We start from the raw sequence: 18,811 nt of genomic DNA, 5'->3' as shown, positions 1-18,811 counted from the left end.
TAATATTGCAATAAGGAATAGGGATAGCAAGAAAACTTGTGATCATATCATTGAAAGAATTTAGAAATGACGGGTGTTTTTTTTTGAGGTATATAACTTTAAGTTGGCATTACTGTTCAAGATGGTGACCGATTTAACAGCTGTCAAGTGATTCATTCTAAGTTTGGTTTGGCAATTCATCATGAATAGACTAACGCCTGAACAACGCTTGCAAATAGTGCAGTGCAATTTCATTTCGAAAATAATGGTTCTGTGCGGAATACGTATCGCGCACTACGTCCATTTTATTTTGTTTGACGATGAAGCGCACTTCTGGTTGAATGGCTACGTCAAAAAACAAAACTGCCGCATTTGGAGTGAAGCTTATCCTCAAGTGTATGTCGAAACACTGTTACATCCAGAAAAACTGACTGTTTGGTGCGCTTTATGGGCTGGTGGAATCATTGGTCCGTACTTCTTCAACGATGATGGACAGAACGTTACAGTCAATGGTGATCGGTATAGAGCCATGATTACTTAATTGAACAATCATGATGTCCAGGAGCTGTGGTTCCAACAAGACGGCGCAACATGTCACACAGCTCGTGCCACAATCGATTTATTGAAAGACACGTTTGGTGACCGCCTAATTTCACGTTTTGGACCTGTGAATTTGCCTCCAAGATCTTGTGATATATCCCGCTAGACTACTTTCTGTGGGGCAATGTAAAGTCATTGGTCTTTGCGGATAAGCCACAAACCCTTGACCATTTGGAAGACAACATTCGCCGTGTTATTGCCGATATACGGCCACAAATGTTGGAAAAAGTCATCGAAAATTGGACGTCCAGATTGGACTACATCCGAGCCAGCCGTGGCGGTCATAGGCCAGAAATCATATTTAGTATGAAATGCCACAAGATTATCTTGCGGATAAATAAAATTCATGTCAATCTAATAATCCATCATTGTTTTATTGCAATTTAAAGTTCTGCAGCTCTAAAAAAAACACCCTTCATTTGGAACGCATTTTTGCAGCATAAACGTCAATGGAATCTTTTCGAAATAAATGACACTCTTATGGTTTACGAGGGTAGGGTTTCTCTGGTTTGCTTAAATTGTGGACACCTTAAGTTCATAATAATATCGCAATAAGGAATAGGGATAAAAAAAACTTGTGATGATATAATTGTAGGAATTTAGAAATATTTATTCATGTTGAAGTTTAGTCGACAAGCTGAAAATGCAGTGGCGGCTTGCTATGAGACAGGTGAGGCAGTGCCTCATCAAATATCGTATTAACTTAAATCATTCCATCAAATCTGCTATTAATATAATTATCGTACTATACACACATCGCTTCAAATCTGACTTTTTCCGTGCGCTACCGAGATTCGAGTCGAGCTCATCGAAACATGAACAGCTCTCCAGCTCTATAACCAAAAGGCACTTTTATTAAAAAACAAGTATCGGCTCTCGAATCATCAACCGCACTTCCACTCGACTTCATCTATTTTTCCAAAAGTACGGACTGGGCTACCCGAAAATTTATTTCGATCCCAAAACCGCCTCCCGGGCTCCCGCATTCTACGGAAATAAAATCTCAGTTGGTCAGCGGCGAAAAAGCCGGATAGTTCAAGTTGATTGCGCCGCTGAAAAACGACGGGAACAGCTTATATTCGTTCCCCCCAAACCTTTTTTTTTTCGAATTCAACAACATCATTCGATCGGGGATGGAAACTCGCATTTTTTGGGGCGTTTGTTTTTCAATCCCACAATTATCGTATATCGAAAATTTTCGCTTTGGTGAACCTCGAAACCGAGTTGGATGTTGTAATTTCCTCTACCGCGTGGAATCGGATTGATTGCAGCTTCCCGACATTTCCATTATTTCTTCTTCTATTTCAATTATTGAAGTGGTAAGGCTTATGAACTCTTTAATGGATATTGCTTGCAAAAAGATTTGATAGTAACGAGCGTTCATGAAAATTCGTGGTCATGAGTGCTATAGAGAAATTCGAGTTGATTTTCTGTGACAACGAGTAGCGCTTAGCTTGAACCATATCACTTGCATTTGGTAACATTGTTCTAATCTGTGAAGAAAATGAACTCTATTTTCTCCACAGCACTCTTGACCACGAATTTAAATGAACGCTCGTTATAAAAATATTTAATGTCATTTTAGATGAACAAACTATCAAATAACACACTAGTGTGTTATAATTCATAACTCACTAGTGAGCTATGAATTACGACGGTGACACTCATCTTCAAAGTAAAGGGTGTTTTTTTAGAGCTATAGAACTTTAAATTGCAATAAAACACGATGGATTATTCGATTGACATGAATTTTATTTATCCGCGAGATAATTTTGTGGCATTACATTTTAAATATGATTTCTGGCATATGACCGCCATGGCTGGCTCGGATGTAGTCCAATCTGGACGTCCAATTTCCGATGACTTTTTCCAACATTTGTGGCCGTATATCGGCAATAACACGGCGAATGTTGTCTTCCAAATAGTCAAAGGATTGTGGCTTATCCGCATAGACCAATGACTTTACAGAAAGTAGTCTAGCGGGTTGAATCACAAGATCTTGGAGGCCAATTCATAGGTCCAAAACGTGTCTTTCAATAAATCGATTGTGGCACGAGCTCTGTGACATGTTGCGCCGTCTTGTTAGAACCACAGCTCCTGGACATCATGGTTGTTCATCAGGAATTAAAAAGTTAGTAATCATGGCTCTATACCGATCACCATTGACTGTAACGTTCTGGCCATCATCGTTTTTGAAGAAGTACGGACCAATGATTCCACCAGCCCATAAAGCGCACCAAACAGTCAGTTTTTCTGGATGTAACGGTGTTTCGACATATACTCGAGGATTAGCTTCACTCCAAATGCGGCAGTTTTGTTTGTTGACGTAGCCATTGAACCAGAAGTGCGCTTCATCGCTAAACAAAATAAAATGGACGTTGTGCGCGATACGTATTCTGCACAGAATCATTATTTTCGAAATAAAATTACACTATTTGCAAGCGTTATTCAGGCGTGAGAGTCTATTCATGATGAATTGCCAAACCAAACTGAGAATAAATCACTTGACAGCTGTTAAATCGGTAGCCATCTTGAACGGTAATGCCAACTCAAAGTTATATACCTCGAAAAAAAAATTATTCCATTTCCATCCATACCTATTTCTAACTGTATCATACTTCCCAGATACTATAACTGCCAGATTGAAGTCACGTAAACCATAATGGATTAATATTTTTCTTTGAGGTAATGAAAATGACAAGGGAATTTGACGTTTGGAATGGAATTCTTATAATGTCTTCAACAAAATTCTATTCGTTGATCTCTCAGAGAAAGTTCCAGTTATTTTACGACTCAATTCGTAATTTCAAATGAATGTTTTCAATGAATTTAAGCATAAAAAGCAGTTCAAGAATTTTTTTGATTCATGCTATACTTTTTTCCGTTATTTTAAAGTATTCTCGAGAAAAGTCTGACTTCAGGCTTTCGCTTTCACCTGATATCAGCGAAATATGTATAATTCGTGAAAAGTGCTTCAAGATAAATTTTCCAGAATGATCTACTTTCCATAAATGGTAAGTAGGATTTTCCCCCTCATATTGCACAGTGAAGTGGAGTTACGAATGAATAAAGGGGAAAAATCGGAGATGCTATACCCGATCACCCTCCCTTGAAGTGGCTCTTATTTCATACAGTGTGTGATAAAAATATAAGATCGGAGGCAAATATAGTGGGCAATAAGTAATTTCAGAACTTTCGAACACCTGGTTATTCTCCGTAGTTGTCGCCGAATGAGAGTTATTTTATTCTTCAAATTGTCGTGCATAGTCTCAATGGTTATTGAAGTTGTAAATATGAACATGAAATCTCAAAATCGATAGATATTGAAATAACTTTGCAGAGGCAGTTCAGGGAGTTCTGTAACTGAACTGTAACATTATGTCCTTATGGTTACCTTTACTTTCGTTTTCTACTATCGCATATTTTCACCCACTTTACGATTACTCAACGCTCTCCGATGCATGAGTCACAGCCTAAAGCATTCCTTAGAAGCTTCAGGCAAAGAGATGATCAACATAAACCTCAACTGCTGTTGCAGAAGGTGGCTCGGGTGACTCCGATAAACAGAGGAAAACATTTCAAATACATTTTTTTCATGTCCTTACAACTTCAATTTTATGTAGAGGTAAAACATCTTGAGGAGACTATTTCCACACTAGGTCTGTTCGTGATGATCCTGATATCTTCATTCATACATTAAAACCCAAAGATGCCATTCAGCTCCTGGAATATGTAAACCAGGCAATTGAGTGCTTAAAAACGTCAATCTTGTTTCCGGATGAAGCAGATTTTCAGATGAATGAATATCAAAAAAAAAATTTATTGCACAGCCAGAACGGCAAATTCAAACTGTCATAAATAATTTTTGCTACTCATGGAAATCGATGATTCATATGAATTTACCAGTTCGACATAATTTCAACAACTATCATTTCTTTGCCTGTCGAATGAATTCATACACAATGTATGTAATCGAATGGAAAGCCATTGAAATTCAGCCCCAAATTAAAATTTTCATCACGTTCAGTATCATACTAGAGCATATTTGATTTTTCACCAGTTATTTTCAGACATGTCACGGAATTCAAAATATAATTCCACGTTGTATTCATTTGTTGTGTTTCAATAATGATCCGAATTTTTTCAATAAGTATTGTTCAAAATTTCAATATTCATTGCCAGATTTATCATGGAGATCAGTCATTCATTATTGATAGAATAAAGATTAATTGAAGTTCCCCTTCAAAAGGAATTTCCTCAGAGGTTTGTTTAGAATGACATTGAAATTTTTTTCCTGTATTCTTATAGTTCTGCAGAGTAATACATAATAGGAAATATTAGGTATACAATTTTGCTTTCGCCTCTTTGCAATAGATGGCTGAAGAGGTAGTCGAAATAAATAGATCTCAGATATCATACAATAACCTAAAGTATTTGTAAACCTAACGCCATAAAAAAACTAGTCAACTTGTGTCTGCATCATTGAGTCATTCTCGATTAAACATGTTAGCTTACGAGCTGACGAGCTAACAGCTTAATATGAAGAAATCTGTGGCTGATGCTCATCGAATGCTCTCGTGTCAAACGCAACAAGAATTAGTAGGATCATTGGAAGTGACGCAACAAGCCATTTCAAAACGCCTGAAAGTCATGGTAATGATTCAGAAACAAGGAAATTGAGTGCCGTATGAGTTGAAGCCAAGGTATGTTGAACAGCTGCTTGCAAGGCAAAGATAATGATTTCTGCTTCGCATTGTGACTGGAGACGAAGAATGGGTTCATTACGATAATCCCGGGCCCAGAAAATCATGGGAATATCCCGGCAATGCTTCCACGTCGACGGTCTGGCTGATCAGATTAGTGGATCGCTTCAGAAGATGACCAGATTTTCAATGCGGGATCCATATGCTGCCCGAAAGATGGAAGAAACTAGTGGCCAGCGATCGACAATACTTTGAATAATAAATGTTTAACCAGTTTTTTACAATAACCTCGAATTTCGGAAGAAAATGGCTCAAGCAAAGTTGTACGCCTATGATGTGAACGAAAAAGTGCAATCCGTTAAAAAATAGAACACTTGAGAGTAATCGAAAACGACACATCCTCTATATGAGTCTCAGAAAAAGGGTTTTTTCATCATTTCATGATGAAATTCCAGTCGCTGACGAGCCGGTTCTCCTAGGCTGACTCTGAGAAATTTTTTAGTAGAATCATTTCATAATGGCCTTTTGAAATCAGGTAGGAAATCATTGAACAAACATAAAAAATATACAAATCTCTCAATCGACCAATGTACAATATTCATAATTGTATTCAATGGCCTATCGCTATCATTATTCTGAGAATCGTATCAGGGACGTTCAATTTCATGTTCATTATTTATTAGAGCCAATGGGAGGAAGCATACATTTACATTCAGGTAGACCCAACCGGACCGATAGAGAAAACAATAATTGTCACAATTGGAACATAAACACCAAAACCAAACACCCTCTGTCGAATTGAACGATATCAGATTCAATATTCAACAGCGCTCAACCAAATGCATAATTGAAAACTCTACAGTCCAAATAATACTTTCACAGACCAAAACCATTCCAAACCGAAACTAATTCGGTAGACCCATATGTTGATAACCAAGTGGGTAAATAAATCAATAGCGGGCTTGAACAAACAAGGATGCTAGGGACAGTCATATAAGGGACGGAATTTCGTTTAAGCCGTAGGTCCAGTTTATTACCGGCTATTAAATTGTATTGGCCGGCTTTATCTTTCAGTTGCGATTCAATCAATGTCATTAATCGAGGTTCAATTGTCCCTGGATACCGCGTCTATTATACTGATTTTCAACAGCTCGATTTCCTACCGAAATGACAGGTTTCGATCGAATCATCATTAACCTGCATTGGCGAGGCCTTATTGTTTGAGAGCCAGATTTAAGTTGTGGTACTGGTATAAAAGCTGAGAGTGTATGTACGCAATTTAACCACTGAATTCAAGTAAGAATGCTCAATAAAAAAATTATATCACGTGGCTTTGGCAGGTAGAATGTGTTAAAAGATTATGAATATGGAAGCTGAAATTTTCATACAGTCATATATAGTTATAATCTTGGTTATCTCCATCTTCATTGAAATTGATTAACAAAAAAAATAATATATACATGGACCTGAAAAGAAACCTAGAAAATCCCCAAAAGAAGAAACAATATTCCGAACTGAAAGATCAAATGAAAAAATTTACCCAACATGAAAAAAAAAACAAGAATTAGAAAAGTTCATGGCAAGAAACCAATCAGAAACAAAGGCAATCTGGGATTATGAGAAAAATGTATGTAGAGAGGATGCACCTGTAACAAGAATAGATCACATGAGAACCGAACATGGTTCGATCGAAAATCAATCGAGTATTGCTGAAGCATTTAACGAATACTTTAGCATATTAGGATATCAATATGCAGATAAAAAACCAGATATTGAAGGTTATAGAGATATTGACACTTGGCAGAATACAACCTTTTTTCTGAAGCCTACAGACTCACAAGAAATAGAAAATACTATTGAAAAACTCAAAATAGGAAAGTCACCCGGAATGGATGGTTTGCGAGCAGAAACATTGAAACTGATAAAAGTAGAAATCTCCAAACCTCTGACTTATATAATCAATTATTGCTTCCAGAATGGTACTTTTCCGGAAATTCTAAAAGTGGGCTTAATCAAATCACTCTACAAAACTGGTGACAAAACTGAAATGTACAACTACAGACCTATATCATTGTTATCTACTATTTCAAAAATTGTTGAAAAGGTTCTGAAGAATAGAATGGTCAGCTTTTTGGAAAAAAATAATGTTTTGGAGGACGCTCAGTATGGATTTAGAAGTGGGAGGTCGACGGAGGATTCAATAAGGGAGCTAACTGGACGAATATATGAATCTTTGGATAAACGGATTCCTAGCTTATGCATCTTTGTTGACCTTGCAAAGGCCTTCGACACCGTATGCCATGGAAGACGTTATTAAGATCTTCTCAATACTGAGTTTGTACTGTATAAGTGTGGCTTTGTAAATAGATGTAAATAATTCAAAAGAATTCAATTATTACAAATCCGACAAAGTCACGAAGCAGACGAAAGGACAGGTAATCGAATTCATACCTCTAGACGATCGATTAACCAAGCCTACATCATTAGTAATTCTGTAAATCTGGAAGGATTCGAATCTTGATTCATATCATATGATTGGTGATAATCCAACTCTCTAGTTGAATATTAGTATCTACCTAGGTCTTAAAAATAATGTCGTTCAAGTACTGTTGTTCACTGAAATTTCAGTAGAGCATTTCAGGCAGTCATTCCTCCCATAAAGCATATGAACGTTTTAATAATACCTTCAATCATCTGGTTTACCACTCAGCCATTTATCGTTTGCATATTGCTCATCTGTGTAATACTAAGCAATATAGGGAAAGTGGTTTGAGATAAATATCAGCCTGTAAGCGATATATGATGGCAATTATCCTCGATGACACAGTTTATGGAGAGAACAGCGGCAGCATTATTCTGACTCCAGGTTTCCATTGTTACAATACAATATAATTAATAAATACGGGAACCACATTCACCAAGTGTGTTGAGTACAACATTTCTTCTTATGTCGTTCTTGTTCATTAATATTGAATTCTATAGCTCTACTCAAAGAATGGGACATTAGAACATTCAATAATAATAAGAATGACACTAAAAAAATTTATAGGATAACTAAAATCCAGTAATATCAGCAAGAGGAGGAGGACTAAATATTTAGTTCAAATAATCATAGTTTCTCTATTTCAGTATCGTAATGAGTTCATTATAGTTCTAAAAACAGTGCTGTAATGAACTCATTACAGCATCGTTTTCAGTTATATTTTTCGTTTTGTGGTTGTCTCTACTGACTTCCAATCCTATCAAATTTCAACAAACGTCCATAATTGTCAATATAATATAATTTGGATAAGTATAATCAAATGATTTGCAACATTATTTGCACTTTCTCTCAATTCTGGTGGTGTTTAATCGATTTCGTCAGACATAATTCACGAATTTAATGCGTAATTATAAATTATTTCAAAATTCGAAACGTACGATTCATATTCAAATTCTGTAATTTTCGTAACAGTCACACCAACTGCCAAGATACAATACAAAAGTCACTAGGATATATTATCTGTATTTTTCATTGAATTTCGACAATATTTCACAAAACTTGACTGAAATAGATAAAATGAAATCGTCTAATACTCGTTGCAGAAGACAATTCCAACACTCTGATGAGCCCATTCTGCAACTTGTTTTAGAATATACTATTATTGAGATCCTGTATATAAGCCGAATAATAATGTAATTTTAAATAGTGCTGCCGAAGACTATTGATAATAATTTCAATAAATGAACTGAGAAACACAAAAATCTAAGAAGAAAATGAAAAAAGATCTACACAAATATTTGTGTGAAAAGTAAAGGTAATGTCTATACAAGTTAGAGACAAGATAGAAAAAGTCAATGATATCGTTACTTGAATAATTTTGTTCTTCAAAGTTCGATTATAAATCGAGGTGTAAAATCTTTCAGCTTGAACAAGATCATGGAGAAGCAGATATAGGTAGAAGAAAATTGATGTTTTCACGACCACAGGAATATTTTGATTTGCATTTATTTCATTTGATATACCTCTTACATATTAATAATTGGTTCACTCGTCAAGAGATGTTGAATACCACATTGCATTTAGATGTTGAGTTGGCGTAGCCCAATCATGAGTCATCGTGGAATCAGACATTGTCTTTCCCTCTTGAATAAGATGGAAGATGTTGACTCGGTTGAGTTAATGGAGATGTACGGAGAAATAAGAGGGGTCGAGTAATAGCATGTTAAGAGTTTTACGTCGAGAACGAGGAGGATCATTACATAATTAGTCGATATTTGGCAAACAGATTTTAGAGTAAGATGCTGAAGCAAATGTAGAGTATGAAGAAGCTGCTTCTATATAAATGCGGATTCGGAGGAAGTTCAGGAACGGAATAGTAGGTTTCTATTTTTGGACGCAAACGCCACTGATTATTCTTCATGGTTGTTTCGAACAATTACACAACAATCACAGAGTTGGCTTCTGAATATTCAGCATGACATATTTTGTTTTATTCAATGCGCTTGTGAGGCTTAAGTTTGAGTGTGGATGCGTGGTCTGGAGCCCTGGGTATAATGTACATATCAGAGGCTTAGAAATAATACAGAGGCGATTCTTGTACGTTAGTTATAGACTCGATGGTGTTTATCCAAACCGTGGTATACCACATGATCAGTTAGTTGTTGAGTAGATTCCAAGTTGATTCTCTAGAGCGGCGTCGTACCTACTTAGGTATACTATTTCTTAGAAATCTAATTCATCAAATCAATCATTAGTTGACTGTGCCAATTTACTATCACTAGTTTATCTTCATGTTCCTAGACTGCCTGTACTCAGCCCAACTACATTTTATCTACCTTTTCCATGCTCTAACGTCCTTCTTTTTTCGCCTCTGTATCGTATATGTCATGACTACACGACCATCCAGGATATTGTTGATATTTTTCATTGTAATCAATCTGATATAAGAAGGGCTGTTCTGGGATCACGGCTTCACTGTGGGTAGTTAGGCATGAGCTTTTTTCTCAATGAGTTTTTTTTTTGGCTCAAGCCTGGCTTCATTTGATTTGTTTTGGATATTATTTTGTTCTTTGTTTTCAGTGTATAACTTTTAAGTTTCATTTCTTGTATATTTATTTTCCCATTCTGTAATTGGCCTAGGCTGTAAAATGGTGTAATTATTAAATAAATAAAACAAATGAGTCAAAGACGATATTGGTAAGTTTCCACACTATTATGTCGAGAACTTATTGATTATGTTATGGGAGATGGTCAGAATTATTTAGAAGTTGAAAAACTATTTTGAGTAGAATATTATATACCAGAAGCATCAATTGGACTTATGAATTTATCTTACGTATTAAATCATTTTCAATGATGAGAATGATTCTTGATGAAGCTATAATTCAGAATATGTAACTGAATGGTGTGATAGGAGTTTGAAGTGTAGTGACTCTGTATGCCTGAGAGGTGGCGTTGCGGGCGTAACGCCAAACTTTAGTGCAGTCCCGGCCGGTTCAAGGGAGTCAGCGCGTTGCTGCAGAATCACCTCTCCACGAGAGTTTGAGAGGGTTTCTTAGCCAGAGATCGCTGGATTGCCTTACTAAGGAAGAGTACACACCTACATAAATTTGGCTGGAGAACGCCTCGCCAAAAAAGGAATCATTGCGCCGTGTCATAATCCACTAGTTTTTCAGCTTCAGTTGAAAGATATTCGGAAATGGTTTGATTTGGATCGAACCTTTTGTCACATCGCTCGTATTAAATGATCAGGATGAAATAATTACTGAAGCCATATATAATAAAGAAACTATCTTCAACTCCACAAAAATATATTCGAAGGCGTAGGAGTGTGACAATACATAATTTCTTGAAACATCATTCTTTCAATCTTTTTCCTGTGTAAATTTTAAATCTTCTTCACCGTATCGAAAAATAAATAAGAAGTGACAAATTTTATCTTGGTCAAAATATTCACGTCATTAAAAATAAATCTCAAAATACTAGATTTCTATTCTTAAGGTGAAAGAGATGGAAAATTCTGATTTGGCGTCTTTGAGCGTCTCTCACACACGTGGAGACCACAAAACTGCATAAGGAACTTATGTGAACTGTAATTCATTTTGTCGGTTATTTGGAGAACATTTTTGATTGAGCCTATCTAGGCATTACAGACAAGATTTTGGTGACATCTCTATTTCCTACAATCTGAGTTCTGATTTGGCCACAGATGAATTGATTTCCGAAAGCTGAAGATCGCAATCAAATCAAATTCTCAATTTCGGAACTGGCCTCAAAATCTGAAGGAAATCAAGATTAGAGCTAAAATTATTGTTGGGGTCGATTAGCCAGAGCTCAAACTTTCAGAACTGCTACTTTTTTCTGTTAATCCGCTGAATCAATCAATATTCTAAGGAGCCTTAGCTACCGCATCGTGAAAATTAAGAACTGGCTCACCTTGATGTGGTCTCTTTAAGCCAGCCTGTTCTGGACATTTCACATCACGAACTTGTTTTTTTTCTATTTGCAGAGCCTGCAGATTTAATCTTTCGAAAGGCCCAACCAGCACAGATGGTATTTGTACCTATAGCACCCTCTCAAAAGTCGCACAATAGCCTGAAGCTCATATAGCATCTGCAGAAGCTTCTTGGTGTGGGATGGCACGAAATTGCAAAAATATTGCGTAAGTTTAGTTGTGTTCCTCAAGAAAGTATCTTCCTTTGTCAGTTCTTTCTGTCGGATTGCCACCCTGTAGTATTCTATTTCAAGCAAACGAAGGGTTGTTCGGGTAAGGCTTGAAGGTACAACATCAGATAATGTTTATACTACTTTAGATAGTTTCTTAAGCCTCTCAACCTATTATTGAAAGTTGAGTTCAAACGATGAAATTATCATTCATATTTTAAAATACTCTATTCTGAAGATGCGTGGAATTTGCAGTAGACTACTATTTTCTTCGAGTTGAACCTGCGTTTTCAGAGAGATGGAGATATTTCTCACCAGCATCACTTCTTAGGAGTTTTAATGCATTAGCAACATCATGCTTGTGTTTAAATGTTGTGATAAGGTTGGTATCAAATATTTATAATTGTTTTAATAGCGACATGTGTAGTTAATGGCTTCTGGAACAATCCTAAAGTGCATCGAAATATCTGAAGATCGAAGTAAGTTAAGCATTCGGACACCTTGTTGCGGTGTATATTACCCGTGCTTTGTATATGCAGTTGAATGGGTACAACTTGATACAAAGTACGAGTGCTCACGTTGATTTGTTTGTCTGTTCTGGAAATTTTACACTACGTACTTGGCTGTCTCTTTCTTCTGTTTGTATAGCCTGTAAATTAAATTTTTTGAAAGGCCTAAAGAGCACAGATGTTATTTCTAGCTATAGCGCCCTCTCAAAAATCGCATTATAACCTGAAGCTCATAGCAGCTGCAGAAGCTCCTTGGATGGCACAAAATTGCATAAATATTGCGTAAGTTTAGGTGTGTTCCTTCAGAGAGGATCTTTGTTCGTCAATTTCCACTGCTGGATCGTCACCCTATAGTGTTCTTTTTCAAGCATACGAAGGGGTCGCCGGATAAGGCTTGAAGATAATACATCATATAATGTTGATAATACTTTAGAGAGTTTCGTAAAACTATCAGTCTATTGTTGAATGGTAAGTTCAAGGAATGAAATGACCATTTTAATTCTTTATTTCTTCTTCTTCTTCAGGTGCCATCTCCTCTCAGAAGGTTGGCTATCAAAATGGCTACCTTCATCTTTGTCACTGCAGCCCTAAACAACTCAACAGAACAGCACTTGTACCATTGTCTCAAGTTGTTTAACCTGGAGATTCGCCTTCTTCCGATGTTCCTTCTTCCCTGTATCTTTCCCTGTATCACTATCTGCAATAAGGTATGATATATTTCTCCCCTCTCAGCACATGACCCAGATACTGCAACTTTCCAATCTTCACTCCGTTTAGTATTTCTCTCTCTTTACCCATTCTTTTGAGCACTTCTTCATTTGATACTTTGTCTATCCACCTTATTTTAAGTATTCTCCTGTATATCCACATTTCGAAGGCCTCCAGGCGATTACTAATATCTTGTTTAATTTTTTTATTTGAAAACACTCTATTCCGATGATGCGTGAAATTCGCAGCATACCACTTCTTAGGAGATTTAATGGACTCCTAATGCATTCACATTAGCCATGTGTTTGAATACCTATAGTAATGAGGTAAGTAGAAAATATCTACAATGGTTTTGCTAGTGATATGTGTAGCTAGACTCCTAGAACAATCAACAAGCATTTGGAGACCTTGTTGCGGTGTTAATTACCCATGCTTTGTATATGCAATTGGATGAATACAATTTAATACAAAGTATATGTCGAAGAAGGCAGAATCAAGTTTCATCAAATCAAACCCTTAGCACCCAATAAAAAGCCCATAATGGAACGGAAGATGGCGCTTCCACTTAGATAAACCCCATTTGCATAATCAAATTAACTCAGTTGACAATTCGAACTCGCTCAGTTTGTGGAATAATCAACCTGTTTATACCTCTACGGAACGAGGTGATCCGACGACGTCTCTAATCCCAATCTTACGAATTCTGACAGTAAGCCTCCACCGGAATGTTTATTCAAACAGAGTGTGTTCGAACGACAAGGGCATGTGATTCCCGTGGTCGGCTGGCAGCAAAGCAAGATTGTTGTGCGATTTACCATCGACTATTATTGCATGTCATTTGCATTCCGGTCTCAGCTACCCTTGGACGCTTGACAGGAGGTTATTCAACACGGGCAAATTGAGGGCTGGGCTCGCTCACCGTCCGTTTACGAATCAAATCGGTCCCTCTGTCCTACCGAAGGTATTGTGCTGGATCCGATGCGGTTTACATCTCGTCAGTCGAACAAGGTCTGGTTCCAGGTAAAAGCTCTCGATCCATTATTTTTTTTATGAGCGTGGGGTTGAGGGAATTTATCCAACCTGCGACTTGGGGTGTATTATGAGGGAGGGATTGCGTGATTTGGTGATTTGAATTTGGGGGAATGGAGTAGGGAGGCTTTCTGTGAAAAGATCGTTTTGATGGGTTTGTCACTGTTGGAAACGAGTGATATAATTTGGAGAGTTTTGGCGTCTTGGTTTTTCGTTGGTGTGCTGATTTGTAGGTGGTGATTGCAGAATACTGTGTGTACAATATTGGAGTTTTTATTTCAGAGATCAAATTGTCTTTAAGTCTAAATTACAAGCTAACAGAAATCAAAGATAATTCGTGCGGGAAATACAACAACTGAAATTGAATTTTGTTATCCTTAATTCAAGAGTACCAGCATTTTTCTAACAGTTCTACAGATTTATTGATGTTAGTTCTGATATTAGCCAAGATTATTCTACGATTATTCTACGATTTTTGTCAGTTGTATTTCGTAAATTATTTTAGAAGAATAAGATGTCAAGTTTCAAAGAAAATTGTGAAAAATATTTCGGTACCACTAATTTTTATGAAGTACTGGAAGTTGTGAAGGATGCTTCTCAAAAGGAAATGAAAAAGGACTATCATAAATTGTCCCTGATGGTTCATCCTGACAGAGTTGATGCTAGTCAGAAGCTAGTAGCTACTGAAAAGTTCAAGGTTCTTGGGAAAATCCATACCATCCTACAGGATGAAAATAAACGTAAGATTTACGATGACAGCGGTGAGTTTGACGATGAAAGTGACGGTCATTTCAACTGGATGGAAAACTGGAGGAGCCTCTTCAAAAAAATAAGCCTCAAAGATATTCAGAATTTCGAAAAAGATTACATTGGCTCGGAAACAGAAGTGAGAGATATCAGAAAAGCTTATGAATCTTGTAAAGGTAACACGACAAAGATGGAGTATATTCCTTTTGCCAATCTAGAAAGTGAACCAAGAATTATAGAAGTAATGAGGGGTTTGGTGGATAAAGGTGAAGTTGAAGAATACTTCAATGAACCTGCTAGAAAACGGAGATTGAGGCATAAGACATATCAAAAGGAAAAGGAAGAAGTTGAAAAGGAATCAATGGAAGATGTGGAATGGTTGACTAATGAGATACAGGAAAGATCATTATCAAACTTTATGAACATGATTTCACATTTTGAAACTAAATATGGAAATAAAAAAAAGGAAATCAATAACAGAAAGGAAAATTTCTGCTATGAAAAGGAAAGTCTCTAAAAAATAAAGTTTATGTTTTTTTGCTGATCTCTTCTCAAGATCTGATATCTGTTTCTGTTCATATTTTCTCCTAACATATTATAGATTATTTTTTAAATATTATAACTTATTCAGGCCAAGAAATCCGTAATGATTTCACTCACCTACACCAGAAAGCTCTTGAAGCTGTCACGAGCCGAGCTTCGGGTGATTGTAGGACTGCTGACAAGGCACTGTCGATGAAACATTATTTGTACCGTTTGAGAAACGCGGCATATGAGATTTGCAGGCTTTGTGAATCAGAAACAGAAACAGCTGAACAGATGGTATGTAAGTGTCCAGAGCTGGACTAAGAACCATTAATATGGGGAAGTCGGTTCTGGATACCCGAGAGGTAACGGCTAAGGCCCCTAAGTAGGTTGTCAGTTTTATCAACGCCATTGATGACCTCCTTGGGTTTCCATGAATGAGTAGGGTAGAGAACAAAAGATTTACATGGTCGCAGTTCCCGGAAGGCTTACCGAACCATAAAGACCCCAGTTGAAATAATAATAATAATGCCCATCGAAGGAATGAATGATACTTTCTTATAAATAATAATTGATGAAAATCTGTTATAGACTTAATATTATTCATATCGACAAACTTTCTCTGAATTGTTGATATTTTTCATTAGAGAGGGGATGCTGTAGACCCAAACCTCTCCACCCCATAGTGCAGTAGTAATGGTCATAATGTACCGTTGGTTGGAACATTCTGTTTCATTCCTCGAATCCCGCTCCATCTCATTTTACATCATGTGTTCATGTGTATCGCATCAGTTTGGTATTATTCTTATTTCAAACTGAAACATAAAAGAATCACTCACGTTCAGGAAATAAATAGGTCACTCCTTGAAGTAAAAAGGTATAAAAACAGAATAGAAAATCGTTCAACAGTTGTGAAACTTTCATCGATAGAGAACAGCAGCGAACATTCTAGAAATTAAAATTTGTTAGTTACTTTTATCTTCGGCTGGCTATTCGTTCAAAGAAAACAAATTAGGAAGAACACAGCAACCACTGCCTAGGAAGTTCTACATTCAATTCACCGAGCGACTGAACTGACAAGCAAGAAAAAAAAAAAAACTATTTCGATTAAACTGGTCGATGCAGGTTGACAGGTCCACTATGGCTAGATACGTACATTTGTTCATTTATTTGTTCCTGCTTATCTGACACAATGAAGCAAGAAGCAAAAGGCCGTATAATATCCCAGCACTATTTGGCGTGACTACATTAATATAATCAATATAGGTAAACCTACAAATTGAATCATTCAGCTAACTAGAAATTGTGAAGAACCCCCTTTTTTGGATATGGAAAAAGCCAATAATCGCTGGAGGCCAGATCTGGTTAATAGGCTGACATGTCGAGCAGTATAATTTGACAAGTTGTACAGTGCATCCATTCATCTTTCAATAACAAAGGATTTTGGCCTGAGGAGTTCAGCCTTCCATATGATATGAACTTGAGCAGTGGTAGTACATTTTATTTCCATGTTTATTTGGTGTTATTGAATTTAACTCTAGATTTCAAGTTCGTTGAGTATTAAAACTTATGGGGTTGCCTACAGATCCATTCAAAATGGTTTACCTCTTTCTTAAATCTGTGGCGGCTTCTCATAAAGCTCCACATAGCAAAAATAAACATAGCATTCGGTAGCCTAGACGTTAAGAGGTAGACTAACTCACCGAGATGCGACAAGGTGCCGGATTCGAGTCCCGGCAGCTCCCAATAATAAATTCCTCAAGCGTCTGTGACACGGCACACACAAATATACCAAAGTCACACTGATGAGTCCGGTGTGTGTGCCAGGGACGAAATGCATAAGTAGGCATATGTGAAATCCTACAAATCATTGGTGATGATTTGAGTCGAACGTCCTTACGTCAACCTTGTTTACTTCATATTGCTCTATCTAATCTTGTCCAAGCACTGCATATACACATTACAATGTTACAATTCTATCTTTATCCAACTGATATCTGATGATTCGTTAAATCAACCCTTGTTTTGATCAATCTGATTTGTTTTTCTTCCACTTATTATATCCAATATTCATCCCCTTATGTCAATAGGTATTTCCGTGCGTGATAACCTTATTGTGGTCCACTTGCTAATGAAATGCTAATTGCTTAAGCATATATAAACCATTCACAAATTATTATCTCCAATTCAACCCAAACAACGTATTCGGTAGAGAAGCAATCAGTTGCCCTACAAATAATTGATGCTGGAAACGATCAAATATCCGGGAGTAAGAAATCAACGAGCTCCAATTAGAGAGTCGATTGTAGTACAAACTCAATTAGAGAGGAACACTAAACAATTGCCGGACCACAAAGCGTATGTCACTCACATATTAGGCAAATCGTTCGTGTCATACGTGTAGCCTCTGTTCACGCACGCTGGCCGATCGATAAAATCGTCAAATGCCAAATGCAACACCAACAGATAATCAGCCAGTTAATGGTGGCTTCGGTTTTGACGATTGTCCCCTCAATTGTTCCTTTTTCAATGGCTGCACGTTCAGCCGAGGCCAGACGCAATTATTCAAAATAGAAAACAGATGTGATAGGACGATAGATGGACGCATCCTTATCGGCCGATGAATGCGGAGATTCATGGATAATGGAAATCGAAAGAATTGTAACGTTATGGGGTGGATGTGAGGTTGTCGGCAGGGGTTGACGATTTTTCAATGGAACTTTCCTGGACGTTGTTGAGTTGGCATGTATTGTAGTAAGTTGGAATATTGTTTTAATTGAAAGCATTGTATTTCGAATAATACTGATAAATAGTTGGAATACAGAATGGAATGGAGTTCAATTGAGATTCTAAACAATCAGTGGCGGCTCGTCCTATGAGTCAGATGAGGTAGCGCCTCACGAAATAAAATACCAAATATGGGTTCTCATGAATGTTGTATATTCATCTCACTTCCTCTCTAAGAAGTAGAAGTAGCGTATTATATACATCAGCGCAGCGAAAAATCGAGAATATTCCTACGCCTTCGAAAGCGGGTTCTAAAAATAGATTTGAGGCATGCCGATGCTGCAGGGCGTACTGCAATTGTTCTAGTTGTTGTTAGTTTTCGCTTTGTAGTGATTTGCTGTGTCTTGATTGTCTTCTGTGAGTTTGTTTCCGTGTTAGTGTGAACTTTTTTCGATAATATTTTTCATTTTGTTGATCGACTTAATTACTAACAGAAGAGGAAATGAAAATATTCGAAGTATCAGTGATTTTGTGGATTTTTCAATAAATCAGCAACGTTTTCTAGTCATTCCAATGAGGATAAATTATTCATAATTGAAGAAATTAAACGACCTGTTCCAAAGCTAAGTAAATCTCTT

The 18,811-nt window shown here is 36.9% G+C and overlaps 1 protein-coding gene across 1 annotated transcript; it reads left to right on the top strand.

Moving 5' to 3' along the window:
* Window positions 1–14,638: 14,638 nt before the first annotated feature.
* On the top strand, window positions 14,639–15,438 carry LOC123671056 (J domain-containing protein CG6693-like). The gene has a single exon (XM_045604706.1). The coding sequence runs from the start codon at window positions 14,689–14,691 to the stop codon at window positions 15,436–15,438; it is 750 nt and encodes a 249-aa protein (XP_045460662.1). The 5' UTR covers window positions 14,639–14,688.
* The last annotated feature ends 3,373 nt before the right edge of the window (window positions 15,439–18,811 follow it).

This window comes from Harmonia axyridis, chromosome 1 (genome assembly GCF_914767665.1).
Source record: "Harmonia axyridis chromosome 1, icHarAxyr1.1, whole genome shotgun sequence".
NCBI lineage: Eukaryota > Metazoa > Arthropoda > Insecta > Coleoptera > Coccinellidae > Harmonia > Harmonia axyridis.
This window is presented reverse-complemented; position numbering and strand designations above follow the sequence as displayed.